The sequence below is a fragment of the Pinus tabuliformis genome, chromosome 1_2 (assembly GCF_031772625.1).
Source record: "Pinus tabuliformis cultivar Carrire ecotype Pingquan chromosome 1_2, CPIR1, whole genome shotgun sequence".
Taxonomy (NCBI): Eukaryota; Viridiplantae; Streptophyta; class Pinopsida; order Pinales; family Pinaceae; genus Pinus; species Pinus tabuliformis.
Genome location: NC_142298.1, coordinates 1,247,756,825 through 1,247,783,888, shown reverse-complemented (window position 1 = coordinate 1,247,783,888; position 27,064 = coordinate 1,247,756,825). Strand labels below are relative to the sequence as shown.

Genomic DNA, 27,064 nt, shown 5'->3' with positions numbered 1-27,064 from the left:
TTTTAGTGAGTCAATGATCAATAGCATATTGCTTAGGCTTGAGCTCAACTTGCCCCAAGCCCTCGTGTCTTCTACCCATTTATTGAGTTTCCTTTCTAATTAGCAAACATTGAGTTGATTATTATTGTTCTATTGTATTTGTTGATATTCTACCCCTCTTTGAAAATTACTAAGTTGCTAGGATATGGATAGCAAATTCAAATCTAGATACAAATCCACCAAATTTTTGTACAGCCAAGGTCTAGATACAAGGAAACAACAAGTACAAATATATATTAAAAAAAAAACATTTTCATAAAGAATCGGAACCATTGAGCAATCACGAATAGACCTATTGGTTATAACCAAAACAAAAAAAGAGAGTTTCCATCCATATTGCTACTAACCATCCACATACCATAATTGATAAATTTATAAGTTATAACCATCATTGCTTACTAAGAATTTTGAAGAGCATTTCAGCATGAGCATGCAGGAAGTCATAACAAAGTTTTTCGAAGCCACATTGTTAAAATTGGCAACTAGGGTCAAACTCCATGTGGGTCATCTTATTTATGACAGCTGATATTTTTCTTGGATCCCTCTCATCAAAAGGTGTAGGATTGATCTAAAGATCATCCGATTCCGGTAAGTATTCATGGAGTTATGAATTTCTTTGTGTTATAAGACAATTCGTTAAGGTCGGCCAGCAACCAAATAAACCCCACGTGTTCAACGTTTTAGTATAAAAAGGAGATGACTTGAGAGTCATTTCTGACACACTTCTATCTTGATTTCTCCCTACTTGTCTTGGGTTTTAGTGGAAGAAAAATCTAGGAGTGGAAGCCCTAGACGTTGGAGGAAAAGACGCTGCCCTAGACGCAGATAGAAGGCAGCCCTAGACACAGATGGAAGGCAGCCCTAACACTATCCTAAGGCAGCCCTAACCTACGCTATCTCAAGGGTAACCTAGCCGCAGTCAAGATAAGGATATACGCTGCCCTAATAGGTCCTAGCCACAGCAAAGTCATGGGTCTTTTGGAGGACTGAGCTGCTGTTAGGAGGGCCTAGGAGCTGGGCTAGAAGGCAGCAATCCAAGGCCTACTTCAGCGAAGGAGAAGGGACGTTAAGGTCACCCTTGTGACCACTTGAAAAGGCAGCAAGGTCTGTATGAAAGGCACAGGCCTGTAAGTATTGTTTTGATGGTCAAAACAGCCATCTACATGAAGCTGTAGGTGTCTCCTCAACCAGCGAGGTCACCTACATTGTAAAAAAAGGGAGGCCACATAATTCAATGTGAGTTATGGGCTGATCGTAGGATTGTTGTAGGTTACAGGAGGGTATCCTAACCAGTGATCAAATTTCGTCCATGAACAGCAGTACAGAGGTGTTGGATACTGCCACATAGGAGCTGCAATGTCAGTACCAAATAGGACAATGAGACAGCAGCGTGTTGGGATGGCAACTTTGATGGAACAGCCCAATGACATAGGACAGCTATGACAATTGTGCAACAGTGGCACAAGTGGGACAGCTGCTAACTAGTGCAGCAAAGTAAATAGGACAGCAAGGTACATAGTGTTGTATAGATGCATGGGACAGCAAGGTACATAGTGTTGTATAGATACATGGGACAGCTGTGACATGGCAGCAAAGGTACATGGGACAGCAACAAGCATGGACAGCATGGCAAGCATGGTGCAGCATAGCAAGCATGGACAGCATGGACATAATGGCCAGCATGGATCAGTGGCAAGCATGGTGCTGCAAGCACATGAGACATGATGTATGACAACATGGTTATGACACATGGGACAGCAGTGCAGCATAAGGTGCAGCAGTATGATGTATACAGCATGGTCATGAGGTCCAACATTGTGATGATGGGTGCAGCATGGTGCAGCACAGTGAGGTGCAGCATGATGACGGGATGCAGCACAATGATAGGTGAAGAAGTCACCTTGGAGAATCAGTTGAAGTAGCATGTCTTCAACTGATCTCATGTATCATCTTCTTAGAGATACATGTACTATCTCTCTCTCTCTCTGATGAACTATTGAAGAACATAAAAGAAGAATTGATCAAGGGTTTCCCCACATTGGGGTTTGTCCCTGGCTAGCGCCACATCTTGTGTTCTCTTGTCTTGGCTGTCTTTTGCGATTTATGTTTATGTTCTATCTACAGTTTACTTTAATGCTGATGTGATTGCTGATTTGGAAAAGATATTGAGCTAACTGTGAAAATTGAAATAAATTGTTCAAAGCATAGAACATACCTAAAATTAACACACATCCACATGTCTATATCAACAGTCAACTAAGTGGTTTCTTGAAGGCTATGGAAAGACTATATTAGTAAATAACAATTTTGATCAAGTGAGCAACAACATAACACATAAGGATAGATCAAACATGAAAAAAAGACCTTGACCATAATGATAGAGTGGACCTTGATTGACCAAATGGGCTGGCCTTGACATAAGGATAGATCATGCTTGGACTAGAAATGGTGTTTAGGGTTTTAGGCCTTAGGACTTTAGGGTTTTGAAATTTTATCATTACAAAATCTATTTTTAGGGGAACGATGGGTTAAAAAAGCATTGGAAGTTTTAGGATCCATTTCAAATTTTCATGATTATTTTCATTTTCAATGGGATCCAGTTCATGGGCTCAAGATCCATATTTGGATTGAATCTATGAATACATGGATGTTACACACAAAGATAGCAAACCCAATAACACAAAAAAATTGGAAGGGTGAGACTTGTCTAACATTTTCGGAAACCCGTTGAGAGGATTTGGTTGAGATTTGGTTGTCCATTGCAACTTCAAAATATAGTTTTCATGCAACAGATTTTTGGTTTGAAGATGCTTTGATAGCACTTTGGGATTCCTTTTCTCTAATGTTGACAAAGTTTCTCATCTTTCTTTCATATATTTTCCCTTTTCAAACCATCAAACATGTTTGCAAGCCTTTAGGTTTACATTGGTTTTGTCTAGTTTGTAGATTGTATCCCTCATCAAAATAGGGATAGACTGGGAATTATTTGAGGCTTGAGCCTTGATCTAGTTTCTACAATTGTTTACACTAAGCCTGCTCATTTCCATGAGTTTCTCGCACCTTTGCTATATTGTCATAATAGCATTCAAAAACACAAGGCTAGAGGTAACTATTTTCATTTCTCTTTGGAATTTTTCCTATCATGGCCATTGATGTTTAATGGAAGAAGGCTAACCATTCTGCAATTTCAATTTCTCTAGTTTGTCATCCATGGAATGTTTAAAATTGATGAAATTGATATTTTAATGCAAAATAGATTCAAAACTCTAAAATGCCACTATTGCAACAATCTCAGTATTTAATATCTTCAATTCCATCAATCCAAAATGATCCCTACCAAATTCCAAGCTAAAAATACTAATTTCCCCTATGATTATCTTAGGGTTGTTAAAAAACGACTATTTTTGAGCCATTGCTTTTTATGTAGTTTACGATGTTTAATCATTGACTTATAGAGTTGTTATGCTTCAATGGTCTAACTTTCCTATCAACTAATTTCCATAAATAAATGTTCATAGTACAAGGACATAATTTCTGTATTCAAGCTTTTGTGATCCATAATGAATTAAGCAAAGTCTTTCGGTAGAAATCACATAAGAGAATTTTTTGGCCGACACGCTTTGAACCAAGTGTGGTTCATCATCGGGACCAGATGAAGAGGAAGACCATGTCATAGGCTTAAATAGAGAGCAATGTAGAGACATAAACAAGGACATAATGTCATCACATTTTCTAATTGAAAGATGCACGATATTTTCAATGTCACTTGACAAATACATATATAGTCCAGCACTCTTGCCATTATGAGTGATGCAGGTATGTCCTCAATTTTTCCACATCAAACCATTACATGTTATTAGGTTATCAGTGTTCTAGAAGGCCAATAGTTCCTCTCTAAAATGTGTTAATTCCTTTTCCTTATCCATCATCTTCTATTAACAAAGTGTTCATTCTCTTAGTAGTACAGTGATCCAACTGTAAATTTGTTGTATAGTAGTTTAAATCTCCAACGTGAACAAGATGGCTATAGGGTCTTAGACATGTCTAGATACAAGATAGGGTTTGTGTGGAACAAAGCCATCAAGGAATTACAAAGCACGCAAAGGAATTGCCTACTTTAAACTGTTGCAAATTATTAGGTTATGACTCTAAGTGTTCCACGAGGAAAATAGTGCCTCTCTAAAATGTGTTAACTCCTTTTCCCCATATATCATCTTCTATTAACAAGGTATCATTTTCTTAGTAGTATAGTACTCCAATTGTAAATTATTTGTATAGTAGTTTAAATATCCAACTAATAAGTTGTATCCTCTATCTTTAAGCCCCTATATGTATTTAATATAACCTTCTCACTTGGAGAGATCCAACTAGAGCGAAGTAGCACATTGCCACAAACATACTATGGTTGCCATTCTTGAGGTTCAACCATCTATGATAATTGTAAGTTTTAAATTTAGAGAAATAAACATAACCATTGAGATATTGCTTTTTAAAGTAGGCAATTGAATTGTGCCCTTTGAGATTCCTTAATGGCTTTGTTCTACATCAACCCCTTCTCGTACGTGGGCAAGTCCAACATCCTACAACCAACTTGTTCATGTGTTTTCTAGTAGGACAATCAAGCCCTATCCCTCTATTAGAGGCTTTAAACAAGGAACTATTCTCCATGCATAGCCTTTATGGTTCCACGCACTACTTAAACTTTTCTTCGATCACAAGACCGCATCTCCCTATTTCCTAGTAGCAATCCTGAACTCATCTACCTTAAGCTCATATGTTCTACAAGTTTACCCATTTACCATGTTGCCTTACTCCCTGCACCCCTATTCCTTTGTTCCACACCAACCTCTTCATGTTCCTAGGCAAGTCCAAGACCCTACAACCATCTTGTTCATGGGTTTCTACTAGAACAATCAAGTTCTATCCCCCTCTTATAGGCCCTAAACTAGGACCTAATCTACACAGATAGCCTTAATAGTTCCACACACTACATAAGCTTTTATTGGCCACGATGTCGCATCTCCCAATTTCTTAGCAACATTCTTGAACTCATCTACCTTAGATCATCTACTCCAAAAGTTCACCCTTTTACCTTGTTGTGTTACTTCCTTGACCTTCATCCATTCTTTTTCTTTCTATCCAGTTGATCAGGAGTTGGATTTACTTCCACAAACCATTTTGAGCATTTGAGTTGTCTTCTTTCACTTAGGATCTAGTTCCTACCCCGTGCACTCATAGTTTCAAACACAATACTTTCTCCACTAAATCCTCTTTCTTTTCAATCCTTGACAAAGCAAAAAGTTCAAAGAAGAATAAAGAGGAAAAACACAATTTATGCCTTCAAGGTAAATCATCACTCTGCGTTTAAGATTGAAGTGTGCCTTTCTTCCAATAATTAACTTTTCTTTTGCTTTATCTTGAGCAGGTCAAGAAACTACAGGTTGTCGATATTGCTTCTTGTATGCTAAGTAGGGTGGGTGATAAAGGCATTTGTTGCACCTTCAAGACAAAAGCCCAATGCTTAAGGCCCTAAGTCGCCTGACACGGGGATTCGAGATCCGTAGGATTTGGGGATTCGAGTGTCGGATTCGGACACGTTGACCCCCCGGAACAGGACACGTATGATTCGTTATATATTATTTTATTAAAAAAATATGTATATATATATATATATATTTTAAATATATATATATATATAGTTAATATATATATATATATATATATATATATATTAAAAATTAGATATTTCTTACACATTCTAATTAATGATACAAATTCATTGATTTCAAACATAGATCTTCATCTATAGCATGCATAGTACATACAAAATTCAAATACATGTCAGTGGTCACATAACATCATGATTCATAATTCATAAATGAAAGACAACTTACAACTACAAGATAGTAAGATAAAGACAGTGACAACTGTAGTTTTCTCATTAAGTCATCAAATCAAAATGTGTTACATAGGTAGTGCTGGTGCAATGCCAATGGCAAATAGAAATAGAAAATATAAAACAATTACAGGTATACAAGCCTCAAGGCAATAGGTAGTCATCAATCCTCAGAGTTATCATCAGAATCAACATCAATGTCCTCATAATCATGCTCACCACTGCTCTCCTTTGCATCCTCCTCCTCCCCTGTATCCATAGTCGCCTCTGCATCTGCTGGTGTGGAGGATGACCCCTCTATGTCATCAAATCTAAAAGGCTCTAGCATTGGATCATTGAGATCCATGTTGGCGAATGCCAACTCAACACTGTTGTCCAGACCCATATTGCCTGTAAATAAGACGAAGGTTGGTGTGCACATACACCATTGTCTCTGCCCTGGACTGCTCAAGCCTGCTCTTCTTCACACTATACAAATTCCCATATGTGCTCCAATTCCTCTCGCAACAAGAGGATGAAGTCACCTGATAGAGGAGCCCCATGGCTAACTGCTGAAGAGGAGGGCTTGTTGCCCCATGATTTGCCCACCAAGAATAGGGCTTCTTAGCCCCCTGTCTCTAATCACATCATATCCTGCAAATCGACCAATGCCAGTGGAAAACTCCGCAAAGGCATCCTCACCTCATCAAGCAATGCTCTATCCTGAAAAACCCGCCTGAATCTCCCCTGTGATATTTCACCATCCATGTGAGGGGGGAATCTGCGAGAAGGTCCACCATTCAGCCACTCATTGCTATAGTATTTTGGGTTCAATGAGTGAGCCAAACAATGTAAAGGTGTACAATTCTTGTCCCATCTGCTGACAAGAATATCATGTATAGTATCACAGAAGGCCCCTGGTGATGTCTCATACTCGGGGCACTCACTCTGTAGAATAATGATTCAATCATGGAATCTCATCCCTCATAAACCTCTCCTAGGATGGGTTTGTCTGTATCTGCAAATCGAAGCAAAGAAATGATAGGGTCCATGATCCGAATAATTAGATCTACCCTCTCCCACCAAGCATCATCTAGCACTGTGTCCTTCACTCTTTTATATGCTACCTGATCTGTCTTTCTCCAAAAAGACCAAAACTCATAAATAACCATGGACCCAAGAGCGGTCTTGACCTCCCTCAACCTCTTCAACATCATGAATGAAGAGGTAAACTGTGTATCAACAATCTTCAACAATGATAGATTGGTGTACTCCTTGTAGATAGTGAGGGCATTTGTATGGTTTTGCACAAAGTTACGGATATGTCATGCATCCTCAATAATGTTACCAATCCAAAGCACATCAGAAGCAATGGATTTCAGTGCTAAGTTCAATGAATGGACAATGCAAGGTGTCCAAAACACTTGTGGATATTTAGCTTCCACAATCATGCCAGCAACCTTGCAAACGGATGCATTATCTGTAATGATTTGCACACAAGAATCAACACCTACATCTTCAATAACTTTAATAAATAACTCACCAATAAATTGTGCATCCTTGTATTCTCCAAGTGTATCCACTGCTTTCAAGAAAACTGGACCATTCAAGGAAGACACCATGAAGTTGATGATTGGGTGTTGTGCTGGATCTGTCCATCCATCAGAAACAATGCTAACCCCAGATGTTGGCCATGATGCTACAATAGGCTCAAGCATTTTTTGCACCTCTTTTTTTGCCTTCATCAACAATGTGGTTCTCAGCTTCTTTGATCCAAGAGGCACATACCCTGATGGAGCCCCTTGAGTTAGAGCTCGGCACATCTCAATAAATAAAGATGAGCGTGCAACATTAAATGATATGAAGTTTTGATAGAAGAAGAAGGCAATGGTGAGATCAAGCTCTTCCTGTCTCTCTTTTTGGAAAATCTTGTCCATTGGACCAAGTGCAATTGCTCTTCTTTTCGCTGCTTGTCCCCCAACAGAAGTAGAACTCGCAAATGGAAATTTGGTGGTGCCTTTCCTCAAAAATGTGAGGGAGTCTTCATTCTTGGTTTTTCTTGATTGTGCAGCCACATTTTCCATACCAACATTGGACTCCTTGTCAATTTCTTTCCTCTTTTGTAAAAAAACAACTTTACAAGCTCCAATTCCACAACCTGGTAAAGCCAACAATGGCCTTTCACACAGAAATATGTGCTTTTGAAAGCAATGTGACAAAAGTTGCATCTCCATTGCACATTGCCTCCTCCCTTCCCCTTGGTGCTTGTCCCATCCTCTCTTGTGACATATTTCCACAAGGGATATTTCTCAATGTTGTCTTTAGGTCCTCCTCTTCCCTCAACATTACTTGCAGCAGACTCTGATGATATTGGGGGAGGAGGGGCATCTCCAATGGAGACATTCTTGCCCTTCCTTTGCCCCCTAACTGCTGCCTTTGATTGAGCCATGAATACTATAAAAAAATGAACAAAACATGCACAAATTTGTAAACAAAAAATCATATACAAACTGCTGTAATAGAATAAGAAATGCAAAAAATGGAGCTGAAATGAACTTACCTGGTGCTTGAATCTCCTTGCCGAACGCTCTACTCCCTTAGCTCTTTGCTCCAAACCCTTATCTCCTTGCCCACAGCTCAAACAATGCAAAGTGAAACGACAAACACCGTGAAGCAATAAAGGAAATGTGTGTTTTTTTAACCCGCGGGAGCCTATTTTTTGGGATACGAATCCCAAAATCGAGATTCGTCAAGCCTATACAGGATTCGTACAGGATTCGTACGAATCCTATTCGGACTCGTCGAATCATGTTCTGGGATTCGAATTCCCAGCGAATCGTATCCGATTCGCGGGATTCAGATTCGTCGGGGTGTTTCAACGAATCCGATTATTTAGTTAAGGCCACAAAATATTTATCGCATGTTTAAACAAGTAACTAGAGATCAAGCAACAACAACAAAAAAAACATCAGAAGGGATTATATAGGGAAGGTTGTGGGACAAAAAAAATCATTTCTTTAAAAATAGCCAAAATTTTGTTCAAAATATATTTCAAACTCGTCAAATACGTCAACCTCGCAACTCATCAGATATCATTTTCATATAAACACAAATAAAACTAAAAAAACTTGTCCTAGGGAGGCATCTCAATTGGTGATCGGAGTAATGTGAAATCTGTGAAAACTAAGAGATCCAAGGTTCAAATCCCCCCGATTGCGACCTAGTTTACAGAGAGGAGGACAGGTCATAGATCCCTAGAGGTTTACTAGTAGTTGCGTGTCAAGTGGGTTGTTGGGTTCCTCTCGGATACCAAAAAAAACTAAAAAAACCTTGATAAGTAAAAGTGACACTCCTTTATCTTTCATTTTCATCATTTTCTTAAAGTGACACTCCTTTATCATTCATTTTCATCCTTTTCTTAAAAGTGACATGTTTGAGAGTGGTTCCAACCTCATTGGATTTCATATGGAGAAAATAGAATTTAGTAGAATTTTAGATGCCACTCAAAATCTACAGACTTGACATTTTTCAAGATTTCAAGATTCAGGGGTTTGCCACGTTTCCATTGGATTCTATCATGTATGAGGATATCAAACTAGCACGTAATTAAGAGCACCAAGCCTTCCATGTACCTCAATGTTGGTGGCATTGATAAACCTTTGTCATGACCCTAATAAAATTGTACATGTCACTCAAACAAAATCTCGATTTGACATGTTAAGCTTCTTCTACCTTATTTTAATGTTGAGAGGGTGGTATTATGATGAGGATCACAATATAGGCAACGATTTTGATGACGTCGGTATTTGTTGTAGCATAATTTCATTTGGACAATAGAGCCATTGTAGATCCTCTTTGTTGATGTACTTTTGGTTCATACTCATAGATGCATTGCACTTGGTGTTATTTTGGTTGATATGCACCCTTACTTTCTATATATATGAGAAACTTTACATATTTGTGTATAATGGTTTGAATACATATTGATGCACACAAGTATTTATATTTTTTGGTCGATCAGTTTTTTGGTCTGTATTTCTTCCGATTTATAATTTTGGGGTCAGTCGGTTTGATGACCAGTCCAGTTCTAATAACATTGGTTCATTATCCATTGTTCATTTTTAGTTTTAACTATTGAGTCTTCACTCTAAATATTGATGATCTTAGACCAGTTCTTTGACTCGTCACTTGTTACTATTTCAATTTACTATTCTAATCTTTAGACTTTAGTATCTACTATTGAATCATTTATGAGTATGAATCAATGTTTTCATTATTGAATTTATATTTGAATCATGTTTATATATATATATATATATATATATGGGTATTGGAATGAGGAGACACATAGAGGGGACATGTGGGAGCACTGTTAAATTTTAGGGAAATTTAGGGGGGGGGCAGGGGGATGTTGGGATTTATGGGCCATGTTGACCATTGAAGCACACTTGAAGACCCCATGCCCAAGGATATGTCAAAGGATCCATGCACCTACAGAGCTTCAACTCACATATCAACAGAGCTTTTAAGCTCTTTCTTCTCTCTCGTTTTCTTCATTGTACTCAAATTCCGCAAGCCCTATGGGGATATTGTAAAGTGACGCTAGCATGATGAAATAGAGTCATGTAACAGGCCTAGGTAGCTTAGGACTTTGTTATGAAGTGAGTTCAATCTAGGGTATTTTTCATACTTGGTTAATTATTTATGCTTTGCACGGCTTAATAATTAATTAAGTTTTTTCTCCCAGTTAGAACCCCAATGCTAGAGTGTGGCTTGATTGTGAGACCTTAAGTGTGTCTTAGTGTTTAGAGTCATTTTTATTACTATGTTAGATCACTTGTAAAATTTCATGGAATTTGATCAAGTCTAGGTGTCAATTTTTAAATTTTTAAAATTTCCCATAGGGTGGGAATTTATTAAAATTCCCTACATAAATTGTAATAAGTAATGTCTAGAGAATTTGTTGGGGGTATGAATGGTCAAAATTGGACCTCAACCTTCTACTAAGACACACTTTGAGGGGTAAAAAATAAATTATAAACCCTCAAAGCCCGCTTTTCCTAAGTCTAGGGGAAAATATGACAATAAATTAGCTAGAAAATAAATAAATAGGAGAAAAATAAATATTCCCACATTCCAAAATGATGTGGAAATGAAGTGGAAATTCATAAAGTGTCAAAGTCAAGTTGAAAAGCGATGTGCACTCCACCATGGACCAAGAATCAAGGAAAGACATGTGCTCAAAAAAGGAAATCGAATTCCTTGAGAAGAACATGAGTTCCAAGAGAAATCGCATAAATTAGGGAGGTGAGCTCGAGTTCCAAGATAGAGTCAAGGGTTAGGTGGAGATTTGATGGAGTTCACATGAGATGAGGTGGAGAGTGGTCTCCTACCACTCTACTTCATCTTCACACATGTCCTCCTCCCATTCCAACGAGTTTCTCCTCAACGATTGCATGGAGCTTCTTGGAGGTTTGACTTGCATGGATGAGGAATCTTGGCTTGGGATTGTCATCATTCCACTTGTCATTGGGTTTCTCTCTTGGGATTATCTCCCACTATCCTATTTAGATGAGTCTTTGGCTCCCATCATTCTTGATACGAGCTCTTGTGCTTGGGGAAGCTCTGCTCTTTTGTGTACTCATACTTTAATTGTTGAAATTTGGTACCAGAGGACAGGTGGTTCCCTTAGGCTTTGATCTTTGGCCTAGGGAAAAGTGTCCAAAAGAATTTAATTTTTCTCCTAAAGTGACTTTATAATTTTATAAAGTTAAATATAATTTAAAAGTGACTTTAAGTGATAAAATTACTAATCTAATTTTAAAGTGACTTTTATAAAGTCAATGAAAAATTAGAAAGGAAAAATGACTTTAGAAATAAATGACTAAGTGGGTCTTTATTAAAGTGGGGTGAATTAAAAAATAAAAAGTGAGATTTAAATGAGCATTTAATCTCAGCCTTAGATCTCAATCTATTTCAGCCATTGGATTTAGGGATCACCCAAAAGTCACTTGGGGTTAGATTAAAGGAGGAAAAGGAGGAAAAGGTCATTAATTCTTTCATGGGCAGATTGAGAGAAGGAGAGCAAGAGAGCAAGAGAGCAAGGGGGATTTCTGGACAGTGAGCTGCGGAGTTTCAACAGCGGAGTTTCAGCAGAGCGGAGTTTCAGCAGCGGAGTTTTAGCAGGGCGGAGTTTCAACAAGTCTATACAGCGCAGTTCCAGCAGGGCGGAGTTTCAGCAAGGCTGAGATAAGTTGTAAAAGTTTGCTTGCTGATTTTTGCTGAATATTTTTCTTACTGTAAAAGGCATTTTCCAGAAATAAAGAAGAACTCTCAAACTGGTTTTCCCCAAGAGTTGTAGGGGGTTTTTCCAGGGTCACATTGACCAAAAATCTCGGTGTTTAAATGTGTTTTAATGGCTGTTTATTACTGCTGATTTTTATTTCTGCAATTTCCAGCATTCTGTAAAATTTCCAGAATTTGTGTTTTCAGCAAATTTATTTTTTCAAGCTTGTTAAATGTATGGTTATGGGAAAGGGCATTTAACTATATGGGAGAAATAAGGAGAAACTGAAAACCGGGGTGGGAAATGAGAAATTTCTACATGGTATCAAAGCTTGAGTGCTGAAAAACAGTTTGGGACAGCAAAAGGAAAAATTACAGCTGCTGATTTTTCACTCAGAAAATTCCAGCAAGCTGATTTTTTCATAAACAGCAGTTTTATCTTTACTACAGCAGTGCTATTTTTCAGTTTTAGGACAGCAGGATGTCATTGGGATTGAGGGTGGAGGATAGGCTGGATGGGCATACAAATTACAGCGTTTGGAATGAGAGAATGCAGAGTATCTTTGAGGAGGCAGAGGTCTGGGATATCATGGTGCATACCACACAGAACCCTGTTGTTGTGCCTACTGATGCTACTCAGTTGACAGCTTATAATAAAAAGAACAACAAAGGTAAGAGGTTGATTCTAGACGGAATCAAAGACCATTGCATTCCTCATGTGAGAGGAAAGAGCAACGCCCATGAGATGTGGACAGCATTGTCCAATCTCTACCAGAGTACCAATGAGAACTGGAAGATGGTCCTAAAGGAGAAGCTTAAGAACATTAAGATGGGTAATGATAGTGCAGCTGGATATCTCACAAAGATTACTAATGTGAGAGATGAGTTGGCAACGATTGGAGAGGCCATTCCACCCACTGAGTTGGTGTGGATTGCAGTGAATGGCCTCCCCCGTTCATGGTTGAACTTTGCTGATGGGGTTTGTGCACGTGAGACCCTTCCCACATGGGAGAGGTTTTTGGATGATTGCATTCAGACAGAGATTAGGAAAGGTCAGCTTGGGGCAGCCAAGCCAGTTGAGCAGGATGAGGATGTAGCACTGGTGGCAGGAGGCAAGAAAGGCAAAGGGAAGAAGCAGGCTTCCACAAGCAGTGGTGGGGGCAAAGGCAAAGGTAAAGGTAAACAGGGGAACACACAGAAGGACTATTCCAAGGTGAAGTGTTGGAATTGTCAAAAGATGGGACACTATGCAGTTGTGTGTCCGAAGAAGAAGAAGAAGAAGGGGAAGAACCAGGACGTGGCAACTTCAGCAGAGATTGAGGACTTTGCAGGTTGTTTTGACCGGGAGTTTGTGTTCACTACTTGTGAGTCCTCTAGTGCAGGATCACCTGCCACACAGGTTCAGAGGGAGCATGCTTTTCCCTCGATTAGCGAAGCATCTTCAGGTATTTGGTATGTGGACAGTGGGGCTTCACGTCACATGACAGGAGTCTGTGAGTACTTCTCAGAGCTTTCAGAGAGTGGCACTGATATAGAGGTAGTACTCGGTGATGACAGAGTTGTCAGAGCAGTCGGGGTGGGGACACTGACATTTCAGAGGGAGTCCAAACCTCCCTTGAAAGTGTCAGATGTTCTTTATGTGCCAGGGATGAGGAAGAACCTCATATCCGTCTCAGCTTTGGAGGACAGAGGATATGAGGTACTGTTCAGGGGAGGACAGGTGTTGATGTATCCCAGGGGCACTCCAGCTGATTCAGCTAAAGTGATAGGTGTACGCCATGCAAAGGTGTACAAGTTTGCATTCCAGCCCCTTTTGGCATTGAGCAGTAGTATCGACAACAGAGCTAGCAGTTCTGAGCTGTGTGAGATTTGGCACCGCAGGATGGGACATATGTATCATGGAGCCTTGAGGACATTGCGGGAGATCACTACAGGTGTGCCAGATTTCAGTACTGATCACTTTGATACTTGCAGAGGTTGTGCGATGGGCAAGTTTGCCAAATCCCCTTTTCCCAGCAGTGACTGCAGAGCGACTGGGATACTTGATTTGATTCATTCCGATGTGGGCGGTCGGATGTCTCATGTTTCCTTGAGTGGATATGAGTACTATGTTTTATTCATTGATGATCACTCTAGGAGGACCTGGATTTATTTTTTGAAGACCAAGAGTGAGGTCTTCAAGCGGTTTCAGGAGTTCAGAGCTCTTGTGGAGACACAGACAGGTCGAAAGATCAAGTCCCTGAGGTCGGACAATGGAGGAGAGTACACCCTTGGAAAGTTTGTTGACTATTGTGCAGAGGCATGCATTAGGAGGGAGTTCACTGTTCCTTACAACCCCAGTAGAACGGGGTTGCAGAGAGGAAGAACAGATCCATCATAGGGGCTGCCAAAGCCATGTTACATGATCAGGGGTTGCCATTGTTCTTGTGGGCAGAGGCCTGCAACACAGCTGTTTACTTGCAGAACAGGAGTTCGCATCGTGCCTTGGGGCACATGACTCCGGAGGAGGCTTTCTCTGGGAAGAAGCCTGATATTGGTCATCTTCATATCTTTGGATGCATTACATACTCCTATATACCCAAGGAGAAGAGGACCAAACTAGAGCCCACCGCAGAGAAGGGTATCTTTGTGGGCTACAGTGAGACCTCAAAGGCCTTTCGGATTTACATTCCGGCACAGAGAAGAGTTGTTGTTAGACGGGATGTGAAGTTCGAGGAGGACAGGGCCTTTAGGAGGTCACGGGAGTTAGAGTATCTGGATCAGCCAGACCCTCAGCAGCAGTTGAGTCAGTCGCAGGGATCCAGTGGGCAAGGATCAAGAGGATCAGGAGGATCAGGAGGTACATCTATGAGGATGTCAGGTCCGTCAGTGAGCAGTGGCTCACCGAGCCAGAGGGGTGGTGCTCTGGGCAGCATGCAGAGCAGTTCACAGAGCAGTTCACTAGGGAGTCCACTGATGGACAGTTCACACGGTACCTCAGCTTCTACAGGTTCAGGTGCAGGCAGGAGGACAGTATACAGACAGTCAGGAGTTCAGGCTCCTCATGATGATGAGGAGGAGGAGTTTCATTCTCCGGTGGGAGAAGTGCGCTCAGGGAAGAGGAAGCCCAAGTGGCTTCAGGACACCTTGAGAGATGCCTCATCTGTTGCTGAGCCGAAGAGGCCGGTCAGAGAGAGTAGACCACCTGAGAGGTTTTGTAGCTATATGGCGATGGTTACCAGCGTCCTTGACTCTGAGCCTTCTAGCTATGAGGAGGCAGCTAGCCAGCAGGTCTGGAGAGAGGCCATGCAGGAGGAGTATTCTTCTATCATGAAAAATGATGTTTGGGAGGTGGTGCCGAGGCCTGAGGGCAAATCCGTGGTTACTTCCAGATGGCTTTACAAGGTAAAGCATGCTGCAGATGGCAGCATTTAGAAATTCAAAGCAAGGTTTGTGGCTAGAGGGTTCTCCCAGGTAGAGGGAGTTGATTATGAGGAGACCTTCGCTCCTGTGGCTCGATATACTTCGATCCGCTCCATTATATCGATAGCAGCAGAGATGGGTTGGAAGATCCACCAGATGGATGTGAAGACTGCATTTCTCAATGGCTTCATACAGGAGGAGGTGTACATTGAGCAGCCACAGGGCTTTGAGGTGCATGGGAAGGAGTCCCATGTGTGCAAACTGAAGAAGGCCCTTTATGGCCTGAAGTAAGCTCCCAGAGCTTGGTACTCCAGGATAGATACATACTTGCAGGGGATGGGTTTCACAAAAAGTGAGGCAGATCCGAACCTTTACTTTATTGTGATTGGTGAGGAGCCTCTCATTCTGGTGTTGTATGTGGATGACTTGGTCATTACAGGTGCAGAGAGACTCATAGAGCACTGCAAGAGAGATCTTGCGACGGAGTTTGAGATGAAGGACATCGACTTGATGCATTACTTTTTGGGCTTGGAGGTGTGGCAGGAGGAGGGGCATTTCATCCTGGGGCAAGGGAAGTATATTGTGGACATCCTTAGCAGATTCCACATGGAGGATTGTAGACCCATGTCGACACCGATGATCACCAACTGGAAGAAGCTTCATGCTTCGGATTCCGAGTTGGTGGATCCCACATTGTATAGGCAGTTGATTGGTTCCTTGATGTATTTGGTCAACACTAAACCAGATATCTGTTTTGCAATCAACACGATGAGTCAGTTTATGTGTGAGCATAGGAAGGTTCACTAGGTGGTTGCAAAACACATTTTGCGGTACTTGCAGGGGACAGTGGATTATGGTCTGGACTACAGGCAGGAAGATGGAGTGAGATTGGCAGGATACACTGATTCTGATTGGGCAGGTTGTGCTTCTGATAGGAAGAGCACTTCAGGGTCCTGTTTTGGGTTGGGTTCAGCAGTAGTGTCATGGTTCAGCCGAAAGCAGCAGTCAGTAGCACTAAGTTCAGCGGAAGCAGAGTATATGGCAGCCAGTCTAGCTAGTTGTGAGGCTATCTGGCTTCGCAAGATGTTGTTTGGCCTATTTGGTCAGCCGTTGAGACCTTCAGTGATTTACTGTGATAATTAGAGTTGCATTAAAGTCACGGAGAATCCAGTATTTCATGACAGGTCAAAGCATATCGAGATCAGATATCATTTCATCAGAGACTATGTTCAGAAGGGAGCTGTGAAGCTTGAGTATATTTCCACTGATGAGCAAGTTGCAGATATTCTTACCAAAGCCTTACCACGGGGCAAGCATGTCTACTTCAGAGACAAGATGGGTGTGGTGAGGAACACCTTCCTCGGTAAGAGGGAGTGTTGAAATTTGGTAACGAAGGACAGGTGGTTCCCTTAGGCTTTGATCTTTGGCCTAGGGAAAAGTGTCCAAAAGAATTTAATTTTTCTCCTAAAGTGACTTTATAATTTTATAAAGTTAAATCTAATTTAAAAGTGACTTTAAGTGATAAAGTTACTAAGTCTAATTTTAAAGTGACTTTTATAAAGTCAATGAAAAATTAAAAAGGAAAAGTGACTTTGTAAATAAATGACTAAGTGGGTCTTTATTAAAGTGGGGTGAATTAAAAAATAAAAAGTGAGATTTAAATGAGCATTTAATCTCAGCCTTAGATCTCAATCTATTTCAGCCATTGGATTTAAGGATCACCCAAAAGTCACTTGGATCACGCAAAAGTCACTTGGGGTTAAATTAAAGGAGGAAAAGGTCATTAATTCTTTCATGAGCAGAATGAGAGAAGGAGAGCAAGAGAGCAAGGGAGATTTCTGGACAGTGAGCTGCGGAGTTTTAGCAGCGGAGTTTCAGCAGAACGGAGTTTCAGCAGCGGAGTTTTAGCAGGGCTGAGTTTCAGCAAGTCTGTACAGCAGAGTTTCAGCAGGGCGGAGTTTCAGCAAGGCGGAGTTTCAGCAAGGCTGAGATAAATTGTAAAAGTTTGCTTGCTGATTTTCGCTGAATATTTCTGTTACTGTAAAAAGGCATTTTCCAGAAATAAAGAAGAGCTCTCAAACTGGTTTTCCCCAAGAGTTGTAGGGGGTTTTTCCAGGGTCACATTGACCAAAAATCTCAGTGTTTAAATGTGTTTTAATGGCTGTTTATTACTGCTGATTTTTATCTCTGCAATTTCCAGCATTCTGTAAAATTTCCAGAATTTGTATTTTCAGCAAATTTATTTTTTCCAGCTTGTTAAATGTATGGTTATGGGAAAGGGCATTTAACTATATGGGAGAAATAAGGAGAAACTAAAAACCGGGGTGGGAAATGAGAAATTTCTACATTAATGCAATAAAATATTCTGGAGTTCAACTATAAAGTGTTATTCTTCTATGGTTGTGGTATAATTCTTAATCATGAGCTTCATTTCCTATTGGTAATATTGTGCTTATTATTTCCATATGCTTGTTAAATATTTGTTAGTGTAGAGATATCTTGCACTAGCATTTGGTTTTAGAAATTTATTCCAGCTAAGGAATGTTTTAGCAGATTTTCATATAAATCTCTAAGATTTCCTTCTCATTATATTTTTCTAACCTATCTGGATCTAATGATTTGATTTGAAGTGTTGTAGAAAATTATTTTGGATCAAGCCTCCAGCGTGAGGGGATATTCTTGAAGGAATCAACCCACTCTTCAACACGAATATGGAAGAACCCACATTGAGACATCCCAAAGTTTTATCATTCTATTTGTGTTTGCAGGGATCCTTGGCTTTGGCTTGTAGTCAAGTCTACTTCATTTAAATCATTTATCTTAAACATTTGTGTTTGCATTGATTATATTTGCTAATAAGAGCATGTTGTTGACTAGGCTAGGAGAGGAGTTCAATCCTTGATCTAGTTTCTTGTATATTATTTGTAAATTTTTTGCATATTTCTTTCATTTTTTTCCACTCATTTTAGGCTTCTTGTGCAGAGAAAATCAGACTTTTGTTGGATCCTTTTGCTCACCTTTGTTGGCAGATTTAAAGGAATGTAGGGCTGAAACTACTAACCCTTTACTTGCAGACCCTTAGAGCTGATTTGGAGCTGAGTTTGCTTAGGCCGTGACCTCTAGAGGACAGATTTTTTTCTGCTGGTTGTGAGCTACAAGGGGAAGTCCCTTCATCTCTGCTAGGCCGTGGACTTTTGGGAAGAGGCACCTCCTTTTTCCTAGTGCAAAACGCTGCCACAAATCTCTGTCATAAAAGTGATTAAAAACAGCCCTACTCTCTCCCTTTGTTGGCAGATTTCATCATCTCAAGAAGCTGGAGTTTCAAGACATTATTCCAGGAGTCTCTCTTGTATTCCATTGACAATTTTTTTGTGAAATTTTGTCACTCTGTTTTCTCAAGAAGGGACTCTATTGTTTCAAAGTTAAGACTTTATTGTAAAAGCCTTCTTGAAATTGGAGCCTTTTCTCACTGTAAAGGAGGCTCTCATCATTGTAACATCAAGTTAATAAAGAGCTTATTTTTCTTGAGGGAGCTTGGGAAGTTTTTCCCATGGTATCCCACCTCCTCATTTAGAGGGAGAAATATTCTTGGGTGGTTGACTTCTTTTGTCTAGTTTCTAATTTGCTCAACTAATTTACTTGCATGCATCATTTCATTTTGTTAATCTAACCTAGTTGTGCATGATTAATTCACAACCTCAACACATAACACTCACATTTTCCTATTTTGCAGTCAAATTTGCCAATCCATTTAGTTGTATCTTGTGTTGTGCAATCTGTTTTTGATTTGTTCAAGCTATCACAATACACAACAAGCAAGGCATAACACTTTCATTTTATTTGGCAAGCTAATGTTTTCATGGTTTCATGCTAATCATTAATTTTTATCTCAAGTCATCTAGTTGCAATTTTATATACTTGTTTTGAAGTTTCATGCTCATCTTGGTTTATTGGCAAACTTTGTATCTCACTTTGAGCACATCTTTGAAGCAATTCTTTACAAGTCCATTTATTTGCAACTTAGCTTGAGCAATCTAATTGTGTACTTTTTATGAGCTCATTCCATTTACAAGCAACTTATTAGCTTATGATTTCATGCAATAATTGTCATGTTACATCATTTTCATTTCAAAGCTTGTGAGTTGTTATCTTAAAGCATTGAACTAATCTCCATTTCCATTGAGTTGTTGGTACATGTTCTATTGAGCATCATTTCAAAGTAAATAACATTGTTGTCTCTATTGGAATCACGTTGTCCTCAACATGTCTCATTGGAAGCATTTCACTCATATTTAGGCATTTCAATTGCATACAAATTAGACTTGCATCTCTAAAAAATACTGCCAAACATAAGCTTGGTTAAATAAACATTTTAGAACAAAAAAATTCTGATTTTTCTTTGACCTGGAACAGAGTATGGTTAAAACGCGTGGCCTCACAGTTCTCTTGTGGCCGAGCCCTTGTAGAAACGAAGGCACATGGATTGCAAGGATCCGAAGAAAAGGTGAGCCCTTGTAGAAACGAAGGCACATGGATTGCAAGGATCCTAAGAAAAGGTATCATTAACGAAGGACTAGTGCCTCCTCAACCCATCTTCCTTTGCAACTCGCCCTAATCTTTACCTTATGATAAAAATTTCAAAGGAAAATTTCTCACCATAGACTAGGCATATAAGTTAAAATTAACCAAAATAATTGCATCTCACATAGTCTAGTTTTTAGCATCATCTCATCAAGTTGATTTATGAGCATTTTCCATTTCACTTGCAATACCATTTTATGTACTTGTCATCTTGAAGTTTACTTGCTCATGGTTATTTGATGTTTTATCATTCTATTTGAGCATTTCCCTTATAAGTGCAAGTTCCATTTACTTTTGCAAGTTATATTTTTGTTGCTCATATTTCATATCTTGAACTAACATTTGTTTGGCAGCTTTCCCATTCTAGCAATTTATTGTATCTTGAAAGACTCATTTTATATGCAAGTATTGTGATGTCACTTTGAGCATATTATTTCTTGCAAGTATATTGGCACTGGTCTAACTATAATTTTCTTGCAGGATTTATCTTGTTGAAATTCATTTGCTTCATCTACATTGTTGATACTTACATGCTCATGGTTATTTGAACTTGCTTATCATTTATTTGCTTTCAAGTTATCTTTCAAGTTGTTGAATGGTGAATGTCATAATTGCACTATCTCCTAGAACTTGTTATCCTAACAAGTCTTTCTTTAGAATCCATCCTTAGGGTCCACCCCTCTTAACTTACCTAGGAGAGAGCTTTAACAGAGAGTTGGGATTAGGTGACAACCCCTTCTCTGAGCTTTCCCACCAAGGCCACACTTTGTGGGGTTGAGGTTTTTTCCCACATTAACCTAGGTGTGTAAGCAAGACGGTAACAAGCCATGTGGGAATGAAATGGTTAATGGGGTATTTGACATTTGTAAGTGCAAAACAAACATTAGAAACAATGTTGAATGGCACATGGATTTGAAGCAATAGCAAAAAGTGGCAAAAGAAGCAACGAACTTGGTGAGTGCATTCCCATGGAGTTCTGAAGGCAACGGAAACAATAAAACAAAAAACAAAAAACAAAAATTATAATTGAGTTGAGAATTTTTAATTACATCTAAATAGGCATATGACTATAAGACCTTGATAGGCATGCAAACCCTTGATAAATTACTGGTAAATTTTAAACATTGACTTAAGTGATTAGGGAACAGATTCCTATATAATTACACCAATTCAAGTTTAAAGGGGGAATGAGTCATTGTGTTAAGCCTTTTTTTAGGTCAACAATGGGGGTTTCAAGCCCATGGTTTAGTATCCTATGGTTTTGTTCCCATGTATTGCATGTAATGAAGCCTTCAAAAAGGCTTGGGATACCCAAGCCTAGATGTGAGTGGTGAAGGCTCACTTGGTCGGCTTGGCTAAATTTGATCAATGGTTTTCCAAGGTAAATCGTATCAATGATATGTGCATGTTTTATGCATTTTGTTGTTGTTGGTTAACCTAACAGAAACTACAGTTCATGTTTAAATTTCAATTATGACATTACTGAATGGATTCTATCATGATTGAGTTGGTCATACATGCTTATTAATCAGGACTTTCATTCATAAAGTCATATATGTGTATTGATGTTTATTTCATATTATTTTTTGCTCGCTATATTTCATTTAATTATATTGAAAATTTCTAAATCCACAATCGAGGTTCTAGTACATTTCCAACTCGATTTTCCCACGATGGTATAGTTTTTGCTTCAGTTGCTTCTTACGCTAAACATATCATTCTAGTTTCCCTCGGTTATGCAACTATTGCCTTTGCTGCTTTTGTGAGGTCAACTACTCCACTGAGCCAGATCTAATTGATGAAGCAAACATAGTAGTTAGTGTACTTCAAGTAAATATCAAGAACATGCAAGACTTGTCCTAATTGAGTACAAAACATGCGCATATACACATGTAGTAGGTAATAGGTCATGTCATTCGCAAAAGAACGATTATCATTATTACATACGATTTCATAATAATTATCCTAGCTATTACATAAATATTACTACAATATATTTCTAGTTGTAATATACCTTAGGTATATTACAAGTCTTCCTCCCTTGAAAATGTTTTGTCTTCAAAGCAGGGGAAAGAAACAACTTCCAAAAAAAGTGAACCATCGTCTTTTAACTCTCACGTATTTGATAAGGTTGAGGACATGAGGCGAGATGATGTTTGAAGCCTTGAATACTAAGTTGCATGAAACATGAAAACGTCTGGTAGTTTTTGAAACAAGTACGCCTAGAAATGTGGCCCCCCATCTCCAATGGAAACTTCAAGGGAAACATCATATTTTACAAATATGAAATTATCTTGCAAGAAAGAAGAGAACGACACAAATAGAGTTTTTTTAGAAGGATAACCATGTATATTTTAACTTTCATAAATGATTACATTATGCAAAAATCCAAAATTATACTTCAGCACATATAGCCTAATGCATAAAGGTCAGTTTTGGATGTATAACCTCATGCATAAAGGCTGATTTTGGATGTATAGCCTAATGTATAAAGGCTAATTTTGGATTACAAAAAGAGGCAGCTCTACTCCCTGTTGCATCACTACAAATATCAAGAGCAACAAGAATTTTAATTTTTTTAAATGGATATAAAGTTGGTTTAGGCTGTGGAGTGAATTAAAATAAAATTTAATGATAAAATTTAGCTGATTTTTGGCCACTGAAGGGCCCCATGTCCTTCTTGGGTGCTAGAGTGGAGCCGCAAAAGCTAAACCACCCATGGATTTGCATGGAAACATGACATTTTTGGAACAAAACACCACCAAAATGTCACCAGCCATACCTTACAACGTTTCCAAATCGTGAAACATCGTATAATACAATCAATAAATTTTTGGCACATTTCATCATTTCAAGGAGTTTCTGGTATGATACGTTGAGTTGGGGATCATTTCCAAACTCCTACATCATAGACTGAATAATATTGGCACATTGAAAAAGAATCAATCCATCCGAGGCGGATTCTCTCAAGAGCGCTTTGATGATATAATCCTTGATCTGCTCTGCTTAGTAGTTGAATTTGAGGTGCACAGATCTTTGGATGCTTCGATATGTAAGAAATCTAGTTAGGTACCTTGGGATCTTGGTGTGTTGATTCTTGCATATACCATGGATTCGATGATTTGGGTGTCGATATGGTACCCTGATAAGTTTATCCTTGTTAATCTCTAGCTTGATCTTGTCGTGATTTCCTTGAGTCATCATGATGACATCTAATATCTTTGTATTTATTGGTGTTTCAACATCCTTTGACCAAAATCTGACTTTGTTGGTGGTGATCAATGGAATGTCAACCATTACTAAATTTGTGGATGTCACTTTATTACATAATTGTTTCTTGAGATCACATTTTGGAAGCTCTTCCATTTATAAGGCTTCCTTAGTAATGACACTCTCATTTGTTTTGGGGTTTTTGATGTGCCTTCTTCTCTTTCAACTTCTTCATTTGCACTAGTAGAAATTTATTATGATTTCTCAAAAAAAAAGAAATTTCAACATCTTTGTGGTCAACAATTTTTTTTATTAAAATCTTCAATCTTTCTATTGTGGGCATTTTTTATGGTGTTAATTTGTTGTTGAAGCTCTTTTATGTGAATACTTATAGAGCTTATCCTCCACAAAGTCATGAACCACTAATGGTAAAACTAATTAATGACTGATCAAGATTATCTCATCTACTTGTTTTTTCTTTACTTGCACTTTTAAACATATTTGGAAAAGATCCCTTTTTATTTTGACATGCAGTTTTTATCAACAAATGGAAACCTTTTTATATATATCATTGTTTTTTGCCACAACATGGGAAACTTTTACTTATTCTTTTCTTCTTCTTCTCTCCTTTTTTTCTTTATTATGAGAAAATGCAAATCCCTTTTTTGCCAAAATAAATGGGAAATCTTCTTCTCTCACTTTTTCCTTTATTATGGGAAAATTCAAATCCCTTTTTTGCCAAATTAGATGGGAAAATTTGATACCACAAAGGTACCGCCATCTGGAATCTACAAACTACAGTGGTTTCTAAAAAAATTAATTTATGAAATATCCAGGTATAGAGAAATTAGACCAAGAAATGAAGAATGTCATGAGATGTCATCGAAAGTCCAGCCACCTCCCCAGTATGCTTAAGGCACTGCTCCACAAAATTTGTCCCAGAACACATTCTGCTTAGATGTCATCTTTGGCAATTAAGCTTGCAAATAAAAATAACCCCTCAAGGATGTTAGGTCTTGAAAATGTTGGCAAGTTTAGTCAGTAAATATTATTAACAAAAGATTCTAGCTTTCGTTAGTTGTATTTTTAGGTAAAAGCCAACTTGTCAGTGGTAATTCAGGCAATATAATGTCCATTAGGTGTAGCTCAAGTCACTGTGGAAAGTCGCTATCCTACCCTGACCAAATTCAGATCCCATTTTGTGACATGCTTGCTCTCTTCATGAGCCACTTGATGTTGACCTGACTTTGAGCCCTAAACGATCCAGTTTATCGTGAGTACCATCCTCAGAATGAGGCAACTACCTAGTAGGTTTCCTAAGAAATGCATTACGTGGGTAATAAACAAAACAAAATCAATAAATATCATAAAATACGTTATTCAGCAAAACTCTTCTAAATGGATGGAAGCAGACAGAATAACAGGCCTGAAAGATGATTGGAAAGGCAACTCAATACATGAATCTATAAGAGCCTGGATTTTCAACTCAACAACCACATTATAAAACCCTTCCTCTTACCATCGCCTGGGGGGTCTGATTAGCAAGGAACTCATTTCCACTTGAAGATAAAGAGATCATACCATTGCAATGTGCTATGTGAAGCATAAACATCCTCTCAACCTTCCCTCATCACACAAAATCACACTCTCCTGCAAGGGCATTCCATGACCCTGTAAACATGGACAGGCCTTGGGAATTTTTGATGGCACATCTCAAAGAAATCTCTCATGTGAGGTGGAGACTTTCTACCTCTCAAGGGATCACAGCATTTCTTTTTCAGCTGGCATAGGAAATGAAACAAACGTGATTTGTGAAAGGATAGGTCTCAAGCTCACCCTATGCTTGACCCAAAAAAAGAGTGTTTCTCATCTTCATATTTATGTTCCCTGTTGATCATTCAATGGACTAATGGAGTCTTAACATGCAATATTGGCACTTTATTTCCTCTATACTAAGAACTCGGGTGTAGCCTATCTGATTTCACTCACATCACTTTTGAACGTCTACAGAACCAGGAATACTGAGGTGGACAGATTATCAAAAACTGGACTGGCATTGGAAAAGAGATAAAACTTTTATAAATAACCTAACACTTTATCCAACTAAGATTTTCCCATACACAATATCTGTGTGTGCAGACACACACCTACATTAAAGAAAAAAGAAAAGCATACCTCCTCATATCCCATGTCATCTTGCAAATTTAGCTCTTCGAACCTGTCATGCACCCATGCCCTATCATCTTTGGCTTCCCACAGCTTTCTCCCGCCAGAACTGCGTCTGTTTATAACAAAAAATTAAAAGTGCATCCAGAAAAGCTAAGTAACACAACACTACAAATTGACACTTCCTCTAACCAATTTCTGAACACAATAGCATTTTAGAAAACAATGCTTAATCATGCAAAAAAATTATCTTTAAATTCCTTCCAAACTATGAGAAATCTTAAAATACAAAACAACAGTTGCCCCTCTCAAAGCTCACAGTGATATGTCAAGTTAAAGAACAAAGTACTGCATACGATTATAGAGTGATATTTTCTCAAATGCAAAGTGTTGTTGTTAGTTGTTACCCCTCCTTTTCACACGGGTACCTATATTTTCAACAACCAAAAAATAAAAAAATAAAAATCGCTTTCACGGGCATTTTAGTGAGCAGAGCCGTCTGGCTGCATTTAGATCCTGGGTCATATGATTGCAGACTTCCTACTCTTCAAAAATAAATTGGGTCATTGGCACAATTGAAGAGAATGCTGCTGATGACCATTTGCAGCCTGAAGACAATCCAACATTTTTTTTGTGTAGATAACAGGACCTCAAGCACAACATTTTGCAGACCAGTAGTGCTTTTCAGTACCTTAACACTTGAAATGAGAATTATTCTATATCTGTCAATACACATAATTGCTCAGAGAAGGCATTTTCAGGGCAGAATTGACTGCAGGTCTGCTTTTCTCCATGAGTAAAACTTCTGGCAAGGTTTACAGCACCATGAAGGCTATAGGAAATGTTGGGTATGTGTTATATTCTTTGTATGACTACTGTCCCACGTACATTGTGCCGGGTGCAAATGAGGGGCCACGGGTGGTTTTTTGCATCCCTTTTTTATTTAACAGTTTTGTGGCTCATGGTGGTTTTGCCCAAGGTTTTGTAATTCTGGTTAAGGAACTACAGTTGTATTATAATCCACGGTAAGTGGATTTGTGGTTTATGGATGCCACAGAAATATGTATTGAAAAAACTTTTTGATTTTCGCGTTTTGGTTTCCAGGGTAAAATCTGAGTATTAATGTGTGTGTTTGCCATTGCATCTTGTATGTTTTATTTAGAATCTGTTTGCAGCAATTAACTGTACAGGATTAAAACCTACAGGGTGTCTCTTAGTTTTTCCATAAGAAAACTATGTTGCATATTATGAATGCTCGCAGAAGAACTAGACCAGGTGGCCGCACAGGGGTCAGATCATTATCACCAGTTGGCTGAATGTGGCACTGAGAAAGTGCAGTATTTGGGAAGCTGGAAGTGTTATAGGGACTTGAAAAGACTTGAATCATCAACCATTATCATTGAAATGTTACAGAAGATGTCTGCAACTAGAGTAAACCAAATTATTGCAAATTGGGACACAGCTCTTGACCAAAGGATTTCTACCTTTTCCTTCAATGGTCATACT

General features: G+C 38.8%; 1 protein-coding gene across 4 annotated transcripts in view; it reads right to left on the bottom strand.

The window, feature by feature from the left end:
* LOC149210766 (CASC3/Barentsz eIF4AIII binding protein) overlaps positions 1-27,064 on the bottom strand; it is a 50,209-nt gene that overhangs the window by 10,523 nt on the left and 12,622 nt on the right. For all 4 annotated transcript variants that reach the window (XM_089396781.1, XM_089396782.1, XM_089396780.1 and 1 more), the window contains exon 2: positions 25,568-25,673. In XM_089396781.1, the coding sequence (XP_089252907.1) occupies positions 25,568-25,673 (106 nt within the window). The remainder of the gene's footprint in view (positions 1-25,567; positions 25,674-27,064) is intronic.